The sequence below is a fragment of the Erpetoichthys calabaricus genome, chromosome 17, assembly GCF_900747795.2.
Source record: "Erpetoichthys calabaricus chromosome 17, fErpCal1.3, whole genome shotgun sequence".
Lineage (NCBI taxonomy): Eukaryota > Metazoa > Chordata > Cladistia > Polypteriformes > Polypteridae > Erpetoichthys > Erpetoichthys calabaricus.
This window is the reverse complement of record NC_041410.2, coordinates 41437007-41454352: the sequence shown is the minus strand read 5'-3', so window position 1 is coordinate 41454352 and position 17346 is coordinate 41437007. Positions and strand designations below refer to the sequence as shown.

At 38.7% G+C, this 17346-nt stretch overlaps 1 protein-coding gene across 9 annotated transcripts in view; it reads left to right on the top strand.

Moving 5' to 3' along the window:
• LOC114667327 (ammonium transporter Rh type C 2-like) overlaps positions 1–17346 on the top strand; it is a 104489-nt gene that overhangs the window by 38102 nt on the left and 49041 nt on the right. For 7 of the 9 annotated variants that reach the window (XR_007933710.1, XR_007933709.1, XM_051920193.1 and 4 more), the window contains exons 3-8: positions 1026–1176; positions 4483–4624; positions 6047–6213; positions 10686–10823; positions 13116–13252; positions 14734–14858. Coding sequence is in view for 7 of the 9 variants with exons in the window: in XM_051920193.1 (XP_051776153.1) it covers positions 1026–1176; positions 4483–4624; positions 6047–6213; positions 10686–10823; positions 13116–13252; positions 14734–14858 (860 nt within the window). In the remaining 2 variants the exon portion in view is untranslated. The remainder of the gene's footprint in view (positions 1–1025; positions 1177–4482; positions 4625–6046; positions 6214–10685; positions 10824–13115; positions 13253–14733; positions 14859–17346) is intronic. The other 2 variants (XM_051920195.1, XM_051920194.1) reach the window with 2 other exon arrangements.

Here is a 17346-nt window from a genome sequence, read left to right as displayed (position 1 = left end):
AAAGCACACAAAATACTGTAGAGCACAAAGAGTTCACTAGTAAAGCACGCACGTCTGACTGAGAACAATAAACAGGGAGAGGCTGAACATGTGCTTAAATACAGTAATCGGCGTGTACGAACCGGAAGGGAAATGAAATAGAGCACAAAGAGTTCACAGCGAAAGCACGCATGCACGTGCAAGCACACACATCTGACCGAGAACAATGCAACATTTGCAGAAATCATCGGCGTGCACAAACCTAAAGGGAAACTGGCATGTTCATGTACCGAGTGTGTGGTTGTGAACCGAAGTAAAGGTTTGGTGAACGTTTTGGTCGTAAACCGATTTGTACGTGTACCGAGACGTTCGTGAACCGAGGTTGCACTGTATTCTTCCCTCTTTTCTCCTCCACACATCCCAGCAAGTGTTGTCCACCTCCTCCAGACTCAGGCTCCCCTTTCTGGGTCTTCAGCAGTTCTTTTTATAGTTCTTGACCCAGAAGTGCTTCTGCTCTTCCATCCACGTGACTTGTCAGTACTTCCGGGTCAGATGGAGAATTAAAGTTCTTTAATCAGCCCGGAAGTACTTCAGGACTTCTGTCCTCATGATCCCACCATCTTCCCACAACGTTCCCTGGTGGCACCCATGGTACCCAACAGGGCTGTGTTGCCCAACTCCGTGTCCCATAGTGCACTGCTGCAGTCCAGTAGAGCTGCCAGCTGGCATTTTGAGGGAGGCAGTGTCATTGAAAAGCTGCCTTCCCCCATCCTTCCACCTCAGGGAAGTACTGGCCAGGTTGAGCTACTGGCCATCTCTTACAAGATGTTGTGCTATATATGTTAACTCAACAATAACAACAAAAATTAGTAAATAAATCAATAATTTTAAATTCTGTTGTTGTACTGAGATAAAATAACACATATATTATTACCGTATGAAGTGTACTGTATTTACTTATTAATTATAATTAATTATCAATACTCATATTTAAAACATCTTAATCACAAAGTAACTAAGTACTGTTTCTTATTCTGTTTTCCCAGCTTGATCAATGCAGACTTTTGTGTAGCCTCTTGCTTGATAGCATATGGAGGAGTGCTTGGGAAAACAAGTCCTGTTCAGCTCATGATTATGACACTTATTGGAGTAACACTGTATGCAGTGGAAGAATACATCATCTTAACATTGCTTAATGTGAGTAAGTTTTCCATCTAACTAGACATGGTAGAGGATCTGTGTACGTCAGTGATGGTTGAGCTTGTTATTTGGAGGTATGAGTTATTAATAATACAATTAACAATAACAGATTTTTTGAAGAGGAGGAGCCAAAGGACACTTAAAAAATAAATAAAACTCTAAGGATGTCACTAAATAAATGTATGCCAACCTTGCCTAGAACAGGGGTCTAGGGGTCCATTCTTGGAACAGGCATGGGGTCGTGCTCACCAAGAGCTCATTAATTAAGTTTAATAAATACTAGTACACTTGTTACATTGTTCACAAAGCTTGTCTGTTTCCTTTGTTATGCAATCACCAGGTAACTCCTCAGGATTGGAGAACAGGTAGTACAGGGTGGGCCACGGAAAAGTGGCAATAGTATGACAAGACGAATGAGCAAATGGATTGTTTTTATTCACTTACCCACAAGTTACAACAGATACTAGAAGTGGTGCCCGTTCACATCTATGCACCTTTGGGCACATCGGAGCCTACTGGCTGATACTGCTTGCAGCTCTTCAATAGTGATGCAGCGGATGGTGTTTGTGATGTTTTCCTTGAGTTCATCCAGGGTATGTGGATTGTTCATGTTCCTGACACCGTGCACCAAATGCCAATTTTCTGGTTGTGAGGTGGCTACAGCCTCCTCCAAAGAGCACGGCACCAGTATTGGAGGTGGGCTACTTTTCCGTCGCCCACCCTGTAGTTACATGGGGCCAGGTCTAAAAAACTAGGGTGAGTGTAGCAGAGCAGCCTTTTCAACCTGTGCACTGTGAGCAAAGGTATCATGAAGTAGAAAACAGATTGTGGACAGCTTTCTTCCCTGACTGAAGGCTGTTAAGCATCAAAGTGAATCAGCATAGCACTACTATTTATGTGGGCCATTCAAGGCATGTAATCAATAAATCAATATAGACCATGTCCTTAACATCCTAAAAAATTGCACATAATCTTACTGGCAGGCCTATTTAATTTCTTTTGTGTTGGAGAATCACAATGCTTCCATTGTTTTGATTGTTATATGGGCACTGGGTCATAGTAATGTCCCAAGTTATAATACACTTCTTATTTTTCTCCCAGTCGAAATTTGTTAGCTCAAGATTCTCTTTGGAAAATTGGGTGTAATGGGCTTCATTCCAGGCATCAATTTTCTAACATTTCAATTAGCAGAGGTCTTGATCTCATTTAATTGTTCAAGAAGAATACATGCAACTGACAAATAACTAATCTATACAGTATATGCTATCGTATGTACCATCACTTTTTATTTTACCATTAAGATTTGCTCTTACACTCTTGACCATGGATGGATTTTGATTTTGGGACAAATATTGTTGGCAATTAGAAGTGTAGGCTACTTACAGTGCATCTGGAAAGTATTCACAGCGCATCACTTTTTCCACATTTTGTTATGTTACAGCCTTATTCCAAAATGGATTAAATTCATTTTTTTCCTCAGAATTCTACACACAACACCCCATAATGACAACGTGAAAAAAGTTTACTTGAGATTTTTGCAAATTTATTAAAAATGAACAAATTGAGAAAGCACATATACATAAGTATTCACAGCCTTTGCCATGAAGCTCAAAATTGAGCTCCGGTGCATCCTGTTTCCCCTGATCATCCTTGAGATGTTTCTGCAGCTTAATTGGAGTCCACCTGTGGTAAATTCAGTTGATTGGACATGATTTGGAAAGGCACACACCTGTCTATATAAGGTCCCACAGTTGACAGTTCATGTCAGATGACAAACCAAGCATGAGGTCAAAAGAATTGTCTGTAGATCTCCGAGACAGGATTGTCTCAAGGCACATATCTGGGGAAAGTTACAGAAAAATTTCTGTTGCTTTGAAGTTCCCAATGAGCACAGTGGCCTCCATCATCCGTAAGTGGAAGAATTTCGAAACCACCAGGACTCTTCCTAGAGCTGGCCGGCCATCTAAACTGAGCGATCGGGGGAGAAAGGCCTTAGTCAGGGAGGTGACCAAGAACCCGATGGTCACTCTGTCAGAGCTCCAGAGGTCCTCTGTGGAGACAGGAGAACATTCCAGAAGGACAACCATCTCTGCAGCAATCCACCAATCAGGCCTGTATGGTAGAGTGGCCAGACGCAAGCCACTTCTTAGTAAAAGGCACATGACAGCCCGCCTGGAGTTTGCCAAAAGGCACCTGAAGGACTCTCAGACCATGAGAAAGAAAATTCTCTGGTCTGATGAGACAAAGATTGAACTCTTTGGTGTGAATGCCAGGCGTCACGTTTGGAGGTAACCAGGCACCACTCATCACCAGGCCAATACCATCCTTACAGTGAAGCATGGTGGTGGCAGCATCATGCTGTGGGGATGTTTTTCAGTGGCAGGGACTGGGATACTAGTCAGGATAAAGGGAAAGATGACTGCAGCAATGTACAGAGACATCCTGGATGAAAACCTGCTCCAGAGCGCTCTTGACCTCTGACTGGGGCGACGGTTCATCTTTCAGCAGGACAACGACCCTAAGCACACAGCCAAGATATCAAAGGAGGTGGCTTCAGGACAACTCTGTGAATGTCCTTGAGTGGCCCAGCAGAGCCCAGACTTGAATCCGATTGAACATCTCTGGAGAGATCTTAAAATGGCTGTGCACCGATGCTTCCCATGCAACCTGATGGAGCTTGAGAGGTGCTGCAAAGAGGAATGGGCGAAACTGGCCCAGGATAGGTGTGCCAAGCTTGTGGCATCATATTCAACAAGACTTGAGGCTGTAATTGCTGCCAAAGGTGCATCGACAAAGTATTGAGCAAAGGCTGTGAATACTTATGTACATGGGATTTCTCCGTTTTTTTATTAGTAATAAATTTGAAAAAACCTCAAGTAAACTTTTTTCATGTTGTCATTATGGGGAGTTGTGTGTAGAATTCTGAGGAAAAAATGATTTAATCCATTTTGGAATAAGGCTGTAACATAACAAAATGTGGAAAAAGTGATGTGCTGTGAATACTTTCCGGATGCACTGTATGTTTACATGTGATATATTAAAATCAGATCGGGTTTATAGTTAAATATGATGACCTGCTATGCAAATTTCATAAATATTAATTTGAAATTGAGATTTTTTTTTCCCCATTGGTACTTTGCCCACTTCTTTGTGTTGTGTTGTAATTGAAACCCATTATCTGCAGCATCTTCACAATTTTTTATTCTAGTGCATATTTTTGTTTAATGTTTGGGATGTTAAATAAAGGTATAACATTAGTTTAACAAAAACATAGATACTATTTTTTTTTTTTTTTGTTATCAGGTTCGAGATGCTGGAGGCTCCATGGTGATTCATATTTTTGGAGCTTACTATGGTTTAGCTATCAGTCGTGTTCTTTACAGACCTAAATTGAATCAAGAGAAAAATGGCTCAGTCTACCATTCAGATGTCTTTGCTATGATCGGTATGTCATTTGTGGTTTAACTTAATGCTTTAGGAATAAAATGCAATTTATGGTTCTAGTTTCTTTTAAATGTTCAGCCATTCCTACCATATTTACAACAACAAAATGAGTATATTAGCCAAAACTAATTGCAACAAATGTCAGATAGCAAAATATGCTGATTATTTATTTTATTTCAGTTTAAGATATATTAAATATATTAATATATTTTATGAAGGTAAAACTGAGTATCCAAAAGCTGCAATATATTTAAATTCTCTCCATCATTTTTTTAACATACTTAAATCAATTTTAGATCACGAGCAAATGGTGCCAATCTCAACAGCACTGGATGTAAGGTAGGAACCCATCATTAACAGGGCAAGCGCAACCACTAACCCACAGTCACTTGCACTAAACAATCTCAGGGTTTCCAGACAACCAAACCCACACATCATTGAGATCTGAAAATAAAGACAGAGTACCCAGAAAAAAACACATAGAAACAAGAAAAATGAGCAAAGTCCGCACGTGCAGTGATCACATTGGGATTTGAATTCAGTCATGTGAGAGAGAAGCACTAAGCACTGTGTTAAATTATTCCACCAAAAAATATTAATGTACCCTAAATTGACACGAAGATGTGGACAAGAGACAAAGATAGAGCTATGAGTTTCAGTATAGCAGAGTTAATTGTACCGGGACCTTCTTTCTAAGGACTCTGCCAAATATGTTATCAGCCCAGCAGTGACAGCACTAGTAAATGTTATCTGATACGGTATAATTGAGGCTGCGTAACATGGTGAAGCTGTTTGAATTTAATATTGTTTGTGGCAGTTGAGCTTGGCTTTTAAAAACAGCTTTCCTTATTATTATTATTATTATTATTAACTACTAAGTCTGCATCAAAAACATTATTATATAATAAGTGTAAGAAGATAAAATTGAAAATATATATTTTATTCAGGGCGGCACAGTGGCACAGTGGTAGCGCTGCTGCCTCGCAGTTAGGAGACCTGGGTTCGCTTCCCGGGTCCTCCCTGCATGGAGTTTGCATGTTCTCCCCGTGTCTGAGTTGGTTTCCTCCCACAGTCCAAAGACATGCAGGTTAGGTGGATTGGTGATTCTAAATTGGCCCTAGTGTGTTTGTGTGTGTCCTGCGGTGGGTTGGCACCCTGCCTGGGATGGGTCCGTGCCCTGTGTTGGCTGGGATTGTCTCCAGCAGACCCCCGTGACCCTGTGTTCGGATTCAGCACGTTGGAAAATGGATGGATGGATATTTTATTTAATTCACAAGTTTTAGGCTGAAAAGTATGCCCTAATAATTTTTAAAGCTTAGGCCGCAGCAAGCTATACTCTAGTGCCACCAATGAGTTCTTTGAAGCACAGTCACCATTGTCAAGTCCATCAACTTCCCTGACTTGTTATTATTTATTCCAACAGGAACCTTGTTCTTATGGCTGTTCTGGCCAAGCTTCAACTCTGCCATTTCAAACACTGGGGATGGTCAACACCGAGCCATGATTAATACCTATGTGTCGTTATCTTCGTCAGTTGTAACTGCTGTTGCTATCTCTAGTTTGACACAGAAGAAAGGAAAGCTTGACATGGTATGAATACAGAATTACGTTTTTGAAGTGATATACACAACTGGTTAAATGCATTCTAAGTTTCTTCTTATTTAAAAGTGTCTTTCTCATCTTTTTTTGATATATTCATATTTATGTATGTGTGTGTGCAGTTTGTGAGGATAGTATAGCTGTCTCAAATTAGTTTTGATGTGCTGTATTTTAGATGAATTATTAGCAAATAATTGTGCTAGAACTACTTTGAAACCTGCCCCAAAGACTAAAAGGTATTAACACCCAAGAAAGAGAATTAACAACACATTATTACAATTTGCACAAGCAGAGCTAAATGTTTCATATTTCTATATGATTTAAAGATTCTAATGCAAAAAATAAGAAAATAAAACTAATGGAATACTTCCATGTGAGTTTTGCAGGCAGACAAGTGAGACTTTCAATTAACCACATTGTTTGAGGTTGCTTACCTGGGAGCTCAATTCCTAACCAAACCTCTTAGAATGTGAGCATGTACAGTATTCGTTTGGTCCAATATGATCTTATAAGAACGTTCCTTGTTTACAAAGCACATTCATTCATGTTGTGATGTTCACCCATAAATTACTCTGTTTCTTTAAATGCTCCTTTTACTCCCTGTTACATGTTTCTTTCTGCCATGCTCAATATCTATGTATCTGAAGGGTATATTATTTTTCCCTTGCTTTTGAAATTAATCTTTTTGGTATGCTTTGTTTATAACTTTGGGCAGCTGTATTTAACAGTGGTTACTAATGCAGCTTTGAAACTTTGCAGACCAAGGACCAGCTGTTGTTGCTTTCCACCAAGTTTTCTGGTTTTTCACCATTCCAAGGATGTTAATGTTGGGTGAATTACCAATTAAAATAAGCTGTGAATAAGTGAGAATAAGTGGCCATGAGAATTGCCTTGGGGTGGACATGTTTACTGTCCGCTGTTGGGTCATTTCACACGCTCTGTGGATGTATGATAGATGTATGATAGATGTTTAGGGACAAGGTTAATAACTCTAGTCTTTTAGTTTACCATTGTGATTCTCCTCTACTGTCATCTTGCACTTTAATTTGTTTGAAAATAATAAACCAAAGAAACAAAGTCAACAGAGCGTGTGAACAGCTCTTGACAAATTTCACCCTTCCTTCACTCAGAATATTCATTGAGACATTGATTGTTTTGTTTTATAGATTTTCATGACTCCAAACAGTGTTTTGCTTATTAAATAGTTTGGTTGGATAAATTTAGTCAATATCACTCTTAGAAACTAACATGTCACTGCCTTGAAGGAGAACGTAGTATGCTGTACAAAGAGAAAGAGGAAAACGCAAGCACATAAACCAGGCAGTTACATCAGAAGTTCATTAGTATGCCATGTTATATTTTTATTTATTCACAGAAAAGTTTTAAATAAAGGTTAGGAAAATTTGGACATACCTGCAACATTATTTATATAATAAATTTATACTTTAGAAGGTTAATAAACCATTTGCCATCATGCATATTGTAATATGATTCATAAGCCCCGTTCTATTCAAACTATATTAACAGAACTTGGTAATACAGCGATTTAATTAGTGTATGTAATCATAAATATTCAGTTGTGTTTTATTGTGATTAATATTTTCGTTTTTAATATTTTTAAATAAACTGAATTTAAAGCAAGCGGTGAAAATTAAAAAGATGGCAAATGGAACTATTTAAGTGTACTTTATAAAAAAGGGGAAATTAGCTATTTTCATGTATTTTCCACCTAGCCAGATACCAAAACTGAATTAGCTTATATATAAATGTCGACGCGTGGAAGTGTGTGTGTCTGTCTGTCCAGCCCGAAAATGTGAGGCTGCCCAGAGGTGTGAAAAACACTGCACTTTGGAATAAAATATTAAAAAGTTTAGTCAGAAAAAAGGAGTGCAGTACTATGTTTCAGCCATAACCATGAGCATCACTGAGTTTTCCTGGGAATGGCTATCACTCTGCCATCACCTGAGGTTCATCTGGGTAGTCCATTATTTGAGTAGGCACTTAACATTATTCAGAAGTCCAACTTTTGAGGTGTTATGTTTTTCTTACTTTTACTTCTTGTTGTCAGGCATTCTGTCCTGAGTATGACATTAAACTGCATCCGCCCTGCTGATGGTCCTCCAACTTGGGGGTGGGTGGCAGGACTGGCACTCCAGTCACCATAAAAAAAACTTCACGCAGCTCCGAAATGACAGACAGGACTCCTTTTTGATCTCTGCAGGAGCAGCTCTGCTGCAGACCTCTCATAAGAAGGCTTCTCCCATTATGAATGAGATGCGGAAAAGCCCTCGGGAACCTCATCCCTGGAAGAGTCAAAACTGCCAGAGAGCCAGTGGGGTCAGGCCTGTTGGGGGTCGGAACTAGTGTGGTGCTGAGGCGTCACCCACAACACGGCAGCACTCGGTCCCAATTTGGTCACCGGAAGGGGGTGTGTGGTGCTCCGATATATTTGCAAAAGGATGAAGGTCTAATTTTTTAGAGTCCTTCTTGTTTTGGTATAGGTTTCAAGACATGGACGCTATCTAGTGACTCCTTTGGTACTGTGCCTGTTCAGAGAATCCTTGGGTACCGCTGGTTTGACTTTGTGTCGAATGAGCGGTTGCTCATGGTATCCCAAATGAGGCACATTATCTGCATTGTAAGGGAACGTCAGTTACAACACTACGGCCATGTGGCTTGATTCCCCGAAGGTGATCTGGCTTGCAGGATCCTCATTGTTAACGACCCAAGTGGCTGGACCAGGCCAAGGGGACACCCACGTAACACCTGGCTGCGACAAATAGAGGGTCATTTCTGGAGGGTGGGACTGGACTGCATGCCTGCCTCTGGCCTTGAGCTCATGCTTCGAGCTGTTTCATTGTGTGGAGGGTGCAGCAACACTCTGTACCAGTGCATGCTCCCCAACCTGACCTGACCTGAGCTCTCAGGCATTGAACTTTGTTTTTTACTAAACACATTTTTCTCATTTTTCTGTGTAATCAGTGTCTTTTGCCAGTAATTTTGATTTTTCTGTTGTCTGCGCCCTTTCTGCTTGCTAATGTGTCACTTTGCTGATTTTTAATATGCGACTATGAATTCATATGACACATTCAGATGTCTAAATTTTAAGATTAAAATTGACAAGTTATGTAATGATGTGAGCTATAGGTGATATACTAATGAGAAAATAAAGAAAATAAAATCTCAAAAGTGATGAAAATGTTTGAAGAAAACAAATCCTTAGGGCTCCCCAGTTTGATTAAAAAGCAAACTTTTCTATATCTTATTGAGTTGTATATTGATGCTCATCTCTACATCTTATGAGATTTGTCCAGGAAAGTGTAAACAGTTAGGGTGGTGTGGTCAGTGTGCTCATGTGGCCATGATTATCTGGCAAGGTTTTTAGGTTATGTTAGGTAAGGTAGACTTTATTCTTCCAGAGGGAAAGTTATTGGCAGCAGAACAGTATAAAAACATAAGGCATTGTTACACAGATCCAATAAAATAAACAAAGATACAACAATGGAGAATCAGTGTGTTATCATATATGCACACACTCAAGACTAGTGCAAAGACGAAAAGTTACTTTTAAAAGTGCACAGAGTAATAATTTGGAATCTAGCATTTAGCAGCATCCCTACAAGTAACAGAATACAAAATCCTTATAGCTCTAGGAATAAAATAATTGTTAAGTCTGTTGCTCTTTACCATTGGCAGTCTAAATCTGCAGCCTGATGGCATCAACTGAAACTTCAGGATAAAGAGGATGGCTACTGTCTGACAGAACTGAGTCTGCCTTCTATCTAACCCTGTTTGAAATACAGTGACAGAGGTGTGCAACAAACCAATAATTGTACTGGTAATGTTTTTAGTGATGTTAAAATGATTTATATTCATTAATGCTGAGGTTGCCAAGCCAATAAATAAAAGCAAATGTGACAGAAGAATCAATAAAGGACTTATAAAACAATGTCATGATGTTTTTGTGCACTTCAAAACAGTTGAGCTTCCTAAGAAAGGTTTTAAGCATTTAGTGTGACAGGCACTGAAGGACAAGGCAATAGAAAAGAGAACAAATACAAGCTGAAAACAAAACAACGCAGCAAGCAATTATGCTGCACAGTCAGTCAGTCTCACCGACTGTTCAAGTGATACCTGGCAATGCTCGAATAATTTATTTTTGGATCTTCACATTGTAAGCTGGAAAGAAATTTGTTCTGAATATACTTGGAAGCCAAAGAGCAGCGATCACAAAACATTATAAAACACCTTTACATATCTGTCAACATGCATGTGGTCTAATTTGCAGTTTTTTTGGTTATGTGCTGATATACTTATTTAATAAGTTTTTGCTTTACTCCCCTGCCCAAATTCTATTTCCTCAAGTTTAAATTGAAACTCAATGCATTTGTTATTTTACAGTTTGTTGTAAGCAATACTCATAAGGTGACACTAAAAAAATATTTTTTTATGTTTTAATCAAGGTGCACATTCAGAATGCAACATTGGCAGGGGGTGTTGCCATGGGAACAGCTAGTGAAATGATGGTGTCTTGTTATGGTGCCTTGATTGTTGGATTTTGCTGTGGCATCATCTCCACATTAGGATTTGTCTACTTGACTGTAAGTCTGAATAAATGATAGCTTCTTTACTGCCTAGAAATATTGTGTACTACTGTGTTACCAGGGTCTCATTGTATGACTTGGATAATGCAGAGGTTTCCATGAAGCCCATGGTTGCTGTAGTTATCAGAGACGAATTCCTTCCTTTAAATGTGTAACTGATTTAATTAGATTTTAAATATTTCTTCCATAGTGTGTATGCTTAGAAATACTGAAAGCCCTTGTAACAATAGCGCTATATAGTGGCCGACCCAGTACAGATTACACTTGGAGGCACGTATAAAATAAAATAAACTGTTTTATTTTTCTTCACCTGTGAGCACACATCTTCTTCGTGACCCACAGGCAATACACAGTCCCAACTCAAGCACTATTAATAAGCATGGGACCCAGCCACCCTTTATTCTTCCAAGTTGTCTATGGATTCCCAAAATTTCTGTTTTTTTGTAATGTTAATTGTTATTTATGACACAGTTGGAAACTTCAAACAAATGTTGGAAAGGTTTTCTTCATGCAAAGAACCATAGATATACTGTATGCTATATATTACCTGGTAGTGTAGTGTACAGTAGAACTTTATGGACCATCAAATTTTGAACTGCTGTTATTTTGGAGGATTTCAATGGATAGGATTGGTGAGCTTCATTGGGTTGAATGGCCTGGTCTTCTCACCATTATTTTAATGTTCTAATTCAGTTTTGAGTCTCTGGGGACTAAAGACTTCAGTGCCACCACTGGATGAAATGCAGTAAGCAGCTCTGGACAGGGTTCTAGTCCATTTGCAGGCCCCAGTTACACAGACTGATTTAAGAATTGCCAATCAGCCTAACCTTCATGTCATAGGAAATGTTGAAGGAAAAGCCACAAATATGGGAAAAAAACATGAATACTAACACAGACAATATCTGAGTGTAAGTTTTGAACCCAAGACCCTTGAGACTGGAGAGCTAACCACTTTGTCACCCCAGAAACAGGAAGAACATGTATAATGTTCTATAGGTCGAAGTAGAGACACACTCAGAATAACGTTTCGATATTCTGTTTATTTTCTAACCCTGTTAAACCAACTCTCCATACAGCATTTTAGAAAACCACACCCTTCCCTCAAGATGTCATACGTCCTAAAACATGCAGACCATAGAAATCAATACCTGAACATAAAATAATCGACAAAAGCATTATTGAACAGTCATATACAACAACATGCAATATCTATTCAGACAGTGGCCAATTGAGCCACTATCAAACCCCTTACTACTTAGTCTACTTAATTATTTATAGCTTAGCAGTTTTTCAAAGTCATTGATATCTGTTTTAGAAAATTTGAAACTAGAAAAAAATAGACACACAAAATTCTCATCAAGTAACACCTTTAATTGTTACTCTGTCTCTTTATATTAAATGCAAATATCAGCTTCCTTCATGTACCCATTATCCATATTCTGAGCTCTCCTTTACTTGTACACTTCAGCAGGCAAACAGAGCTTATCTCAGCACCAGGTTAGCAAAGCAAGAAGGAGCTGAACAAGGAGCCCAGCAAGAGCCAAGCACACTCAGTCAGTCAGCCACTCACTCTCAGACCCACATCTCTTCAAAAACAGAACATTTTCAGTAGTCAGTTATTATATCAGAACTGTGCAATGAAACTGGACATGGGGACATGGAGAGAACGTGAGCACTCCATACAGGCATTAACCAGGTTAGGAGATGAATGCAGATCTCCAGAGCTGTATCAGGTGTGTTTGTTTCAATACTAGGAGTAGCTGAAACAAACCATCTACGGTAATGTAAACAGTTAAACATGGGGGCTGACCTCTTCCTGTTGTTTTTTTTATCTTGTCAAAATGATATGAAGATAATAATAATAAGAGACAGAAATATTGCATTCTCAGAGTACAACAGAAATACAATTATGCTAACGCTTCTGAATTGCTTATGAAAGGAAAGAGTACAAAGTAAATCATTATAATAGGAAAAATATAAATGCTGTAAATAATAAAATATTTTGTTTCTTGTTTAATCAAATCTTGGTTTATTATGAGGGACGTTCAAAAAGTTTCCACACTTTTTTTTAATTCTATTTATTAAGAATTTCCAAAACAAATAACATCACTTTTCTACATAGTCTCTTTCATTTGCGATGTAATTTTCTCAGCATTGTACCAACTTTTTAATGCCCAATTAGTACTCCTCCTGCCTTCACTGTTTCCAATGAAAATATAAAAGTGCGGAAACGTATTGTACATTGATAAAACATACATTTCAGAAATCATTTCAATCTTATCTTTGCAGCCTTTACTGGAGTCTAAACTGCACATCCAGGACACCTGTGGCATCCATAATCTTCATGGTATGCCCGGGTTGATTGGTGGCATTGTGGGGGCAATCACAGCAGCTGCTGCCACAGAAGCAGTTTACAGCAGAGAAGGGTGAGCTGTCATTCTTGGATTTTTTTTAATTATGACCATATTTAATCATAATCTTAGAATTTAGAGTATATTCAAATGTTCTCTGGGAGTTACGAAAGACACAAGTCCAACATGTACAATACTGGCATTCAAGGCTGGAAGCAAAGCAGAGGTCAGATGCTCATAGGCATTCATATAGCCCATAATGGTTTGCTCCATACTGACCAGTGATGGCTTAGCCTACTAAACGGCTGTGTTGTATCTACATAAAACTCAACAAAGATAGGTTGAAACCTTCTTTTCTTCTTCTTTCGGCTGCTCCCGTTAGGGGTTGCCACAGCAGATCATCTTCTTCCATATCTCTCTGTCCTCTGCATCTTGTTCTGTTACACCCAACACCTGCATGTCTTCTCTCACCACATCCATAAACCTTCTCTTAGGCCTTCCTCTGTTCCTCTTGCCATACAGCTATCTCTTTAACATCCTTCTCCCAATATACTCAGCATCTCTTCTCTGCACATGTCCAAACCAACGCAATCTTTCCTCTCTGATTTTGTCTCCCAACCGTCCAACTTGAGCTGACCCTCTAATGTACTCATTTCTAATCCTATCCTTCCTCGTCACACACAATGCAATTCTTAGCATCTTTAACTCTGCTACCTCCAGTTCTGTCTCCTGCTTTCTGGTCAGTGCCACCGTCTCCAGCCCATATAACATAGCTGGTCTCACTACCGTCCTGTAGACCATCCCTTTCACTCTTGCTGATACCCATCTGTCACAAGTTACTCCTGACACTCTTCTCCACCCATTCCACCCTGCCTGCACTCTCTTTTTCACCTCTCTTCCACAATCCCCGTTACTCTGTACTGTTGATCCCAAGTATTTAAACTCATCCACCTTCGCCAGCTCTACTCTCTGCATCCTCACCATTCCACTGACCTCCCTCTCATTTACACACATGTATTCTGTCTTGTTCCTACCAACCTTCATTCCTCTCCTCCCTAGAGCATATCTCCACCTCTCCAGGATCTCCTCAACCTGCTCCCTACTATTGCTACAGATCACAATGTCATCAGCAAACATCACAGTCCACGGGGACTCCTGTCTAATCTTGTCTGTCAACCTGTCCATCACCATTGCAAATAAGAAAGGGCTCAGAGCTCCACCTTGAATGCATCCGTCACTCCTCCTACCTATCAAATAAATGCAGCTGATGATGTTAAACCCACTGGATGTGCATGTGTGAGTAAGTGAGTGTTTGAGTGAGTGAGTGAATGAGTGAGTGAGTGAGTGAGTGAGCGAGCGAGCGAGCGAGCGAGTTAGTGAGTGAGCGAACGAACGAACAAGCCTAGTGACAGACTGCCGTTCCATTTAGAACTTATTCCTGTCTTGTGGTAGTTGCAACTGTGACAGATTCCAGCTTCTCGTTACCCAGTTTTGAAATGAAAAAGTAGATGCAGAACATGAATAGGTAAATATTTGTTTTTCTTCTTTCATCCTAGATTGGTCAGTTTATTTAACTTTAATGGTGCATTTGCAAATCGTTCTGCCAGCACACAAGGTGGATATCAAGCAGCAGGAATTTGCATTGCTTTGGCTTTTGGACTTGTTGGGGGGACAGTAGTTGGTAAGTAAACATTTATATAGAAGAAATATATATATATATATATATATATATATATATATATATATATATATATATATATATATATATATATATATATATAATTATACCGTACAAATCAGTTTTTGTAGGTCATTTTCTTGAAAATGGAAACCTCAAAAGACATGACATTAATCTCATGGTCGTGCGTTTAAATGGCTGGGTTGCTTTGTTTACTTTCCATAACAGAGAGCATGCTGGCTATCTGAAAAGTGTAAATGAAAGTCACACGAAAGAATATACAGTGAAATGTAAATCATTTAAATCAGTGCACAGAGAAATTAAAAACCTGAAACATTTATTCAAAAGGTAAATTACACGGTGAAAAAATGTTGAATTCTGGTCATCTGAAACAGAGGTGGCACCAGCCTCTTGTGATCCAATATTAGAATAAATGATGCTGTTTATATAGAAAAAATTACATTGTTTTTCAGATCCCTTAGGATCCACTTTATTAACCGTGGTGCACTTTCAACCCACCAGGACTGATAACTATGTCATAAGTTCATTCTCTTTTGTCTCTTTTCACATCTTCACTTACTTGTACCCACTTTGTGTGCACAGAGAGTGGAAAACCTCAGCATTGCCTATAAAAAAGCCAACCATCAGACACAGCTCAGGGAGACTTGGGGGATTCAATATTCTCTTCTAACAATTGTAATTTATAAATGATGGACTTCAGGTTGACCTCATCTGTCTTGCAGGTTTGACCTTTAGCCGCATCAATTGCTCCTTTTTTTGTGATCTATGTTTCTAGATAGTGCTTCAAGGTTTTAAACCCTTTGGAGTCTAAGTGGAAAAATAACATAACATAACAATTCAAAACTAACTCAGCCCAAACCATTGCACTGAATTCTAGCTCATCCTTTATAGTTAATGAATACTAATACTAATGGATCTTAATGGTGAGTTGTGCTGTAGAAATTGAGTTCATACCAGAAGCAAAGGCACAACAAGCTACTGGTCTTTAAAGTTGTATGTTGTTTGTATTTCATCTGCTCTTGTGTAGCTCTAAAGTGAGGATGGTGTAGCCTATAGCTTTGTACTTTCTTCCATATTCTGGCTATAAGGTCACATTCCTCTTTTCTTGAAGTTCATCAATCCTTTTCATCTCGAGGTGCATATTTATAAGGTTTTATAATCATCCTGTATGTAAAACAATGCTATCCACAATCTTCTTACTTGAAGCTGAACCACCAATAGTGAACAGAGTGCTCAAATTGCAAAAATTGCCTTCTTTTTGGCATCTTTCTTATTAAAGTTTCCATTGGACTCTGACCACTGAGGGTTTCATAAACTTAAAAGCCCAGTTTTCACCAATGAATCCACAAAACCCTTGAATTTAATTCAGTAATCTGACTACCCAGTCATTACCAACACAACTGTGTTTGGGTTATGTACTAATTCTAAAAATGCAAAGGCCAAAGTTTTCTTAAAGTCTTGCCATGAGAAATCATCAGTTACTAACCACATAAGATTAAATAAAAAGGTTAGCAAATTAAGGGAAAATTCCAAAATACATTCTGAATTCTTTTCCAAAAAAATCAGAATTCAAAAATGCAACGTTCAAAAACTTAATTTTATTAAGTAGACATTAAGCACGTTACAATAACGGGTGCTAGAACAGTAGTCCATAAACATTAGTAGGAACAGTCTATATTAAATGGTAAGGGACCTTTTACCTCATTACATTTTTTCCGTAAAATGCCTGTAATTTTCTCTGATAGTAATACTGGCTTTGCTGTCCATAATATGCGTTTATTTTTTTGTCACAACAGTGGGCAATCAGCAGATCATCCCCAGCAACTGATGTAATGCGCGTGAAAATAAATCTACTTTTACTTTACACTTTACCGGGCCAAGCTTTCTTAATCGCAAATCTGACATCCTCAGAGTGAACACTTGCACAACAATGGGGAAGATGGTCTCCGCGTCTCAGTACCCGATTGGATTTTTCGTGTTTTCTGTTTTAGGTCTTAGATCATTTACCGAAATCCGATTGGATCTGCCGCACAATATAAGTTTTAAATAAAATAATAAATAGTTGAAGATTATAACTATAAAAATATCACAAACTAAAATCTCAAAATCCTTAATACAGACACTATATTAAAACAATAATAACAGACCATACATAAAGTAAATGCAAAATAGATCAACAAGGAGCTGGAGGTCACTGCTGCACAGTACTGTGGCTCTAGCAACAGGTGTCTTAAACAGCCTCCAGATAACTGGGACCTTAATGACCCCACTACCTGAGGGCTTTAAATTAATTAAAGAGCCTCTTTAAAGGAATTTACTGATCTACAAAACTCAAAAGACAACAAACTATACTAAAACAATAGACAGCAACAACAACAGCTTTTATTTCTATTGCACATTTTCATACACAGGATGTGGCTGAAAGTGCATAATAAAATGTCAAAGAAGTAAATGCAAGAAAAGAAAAACA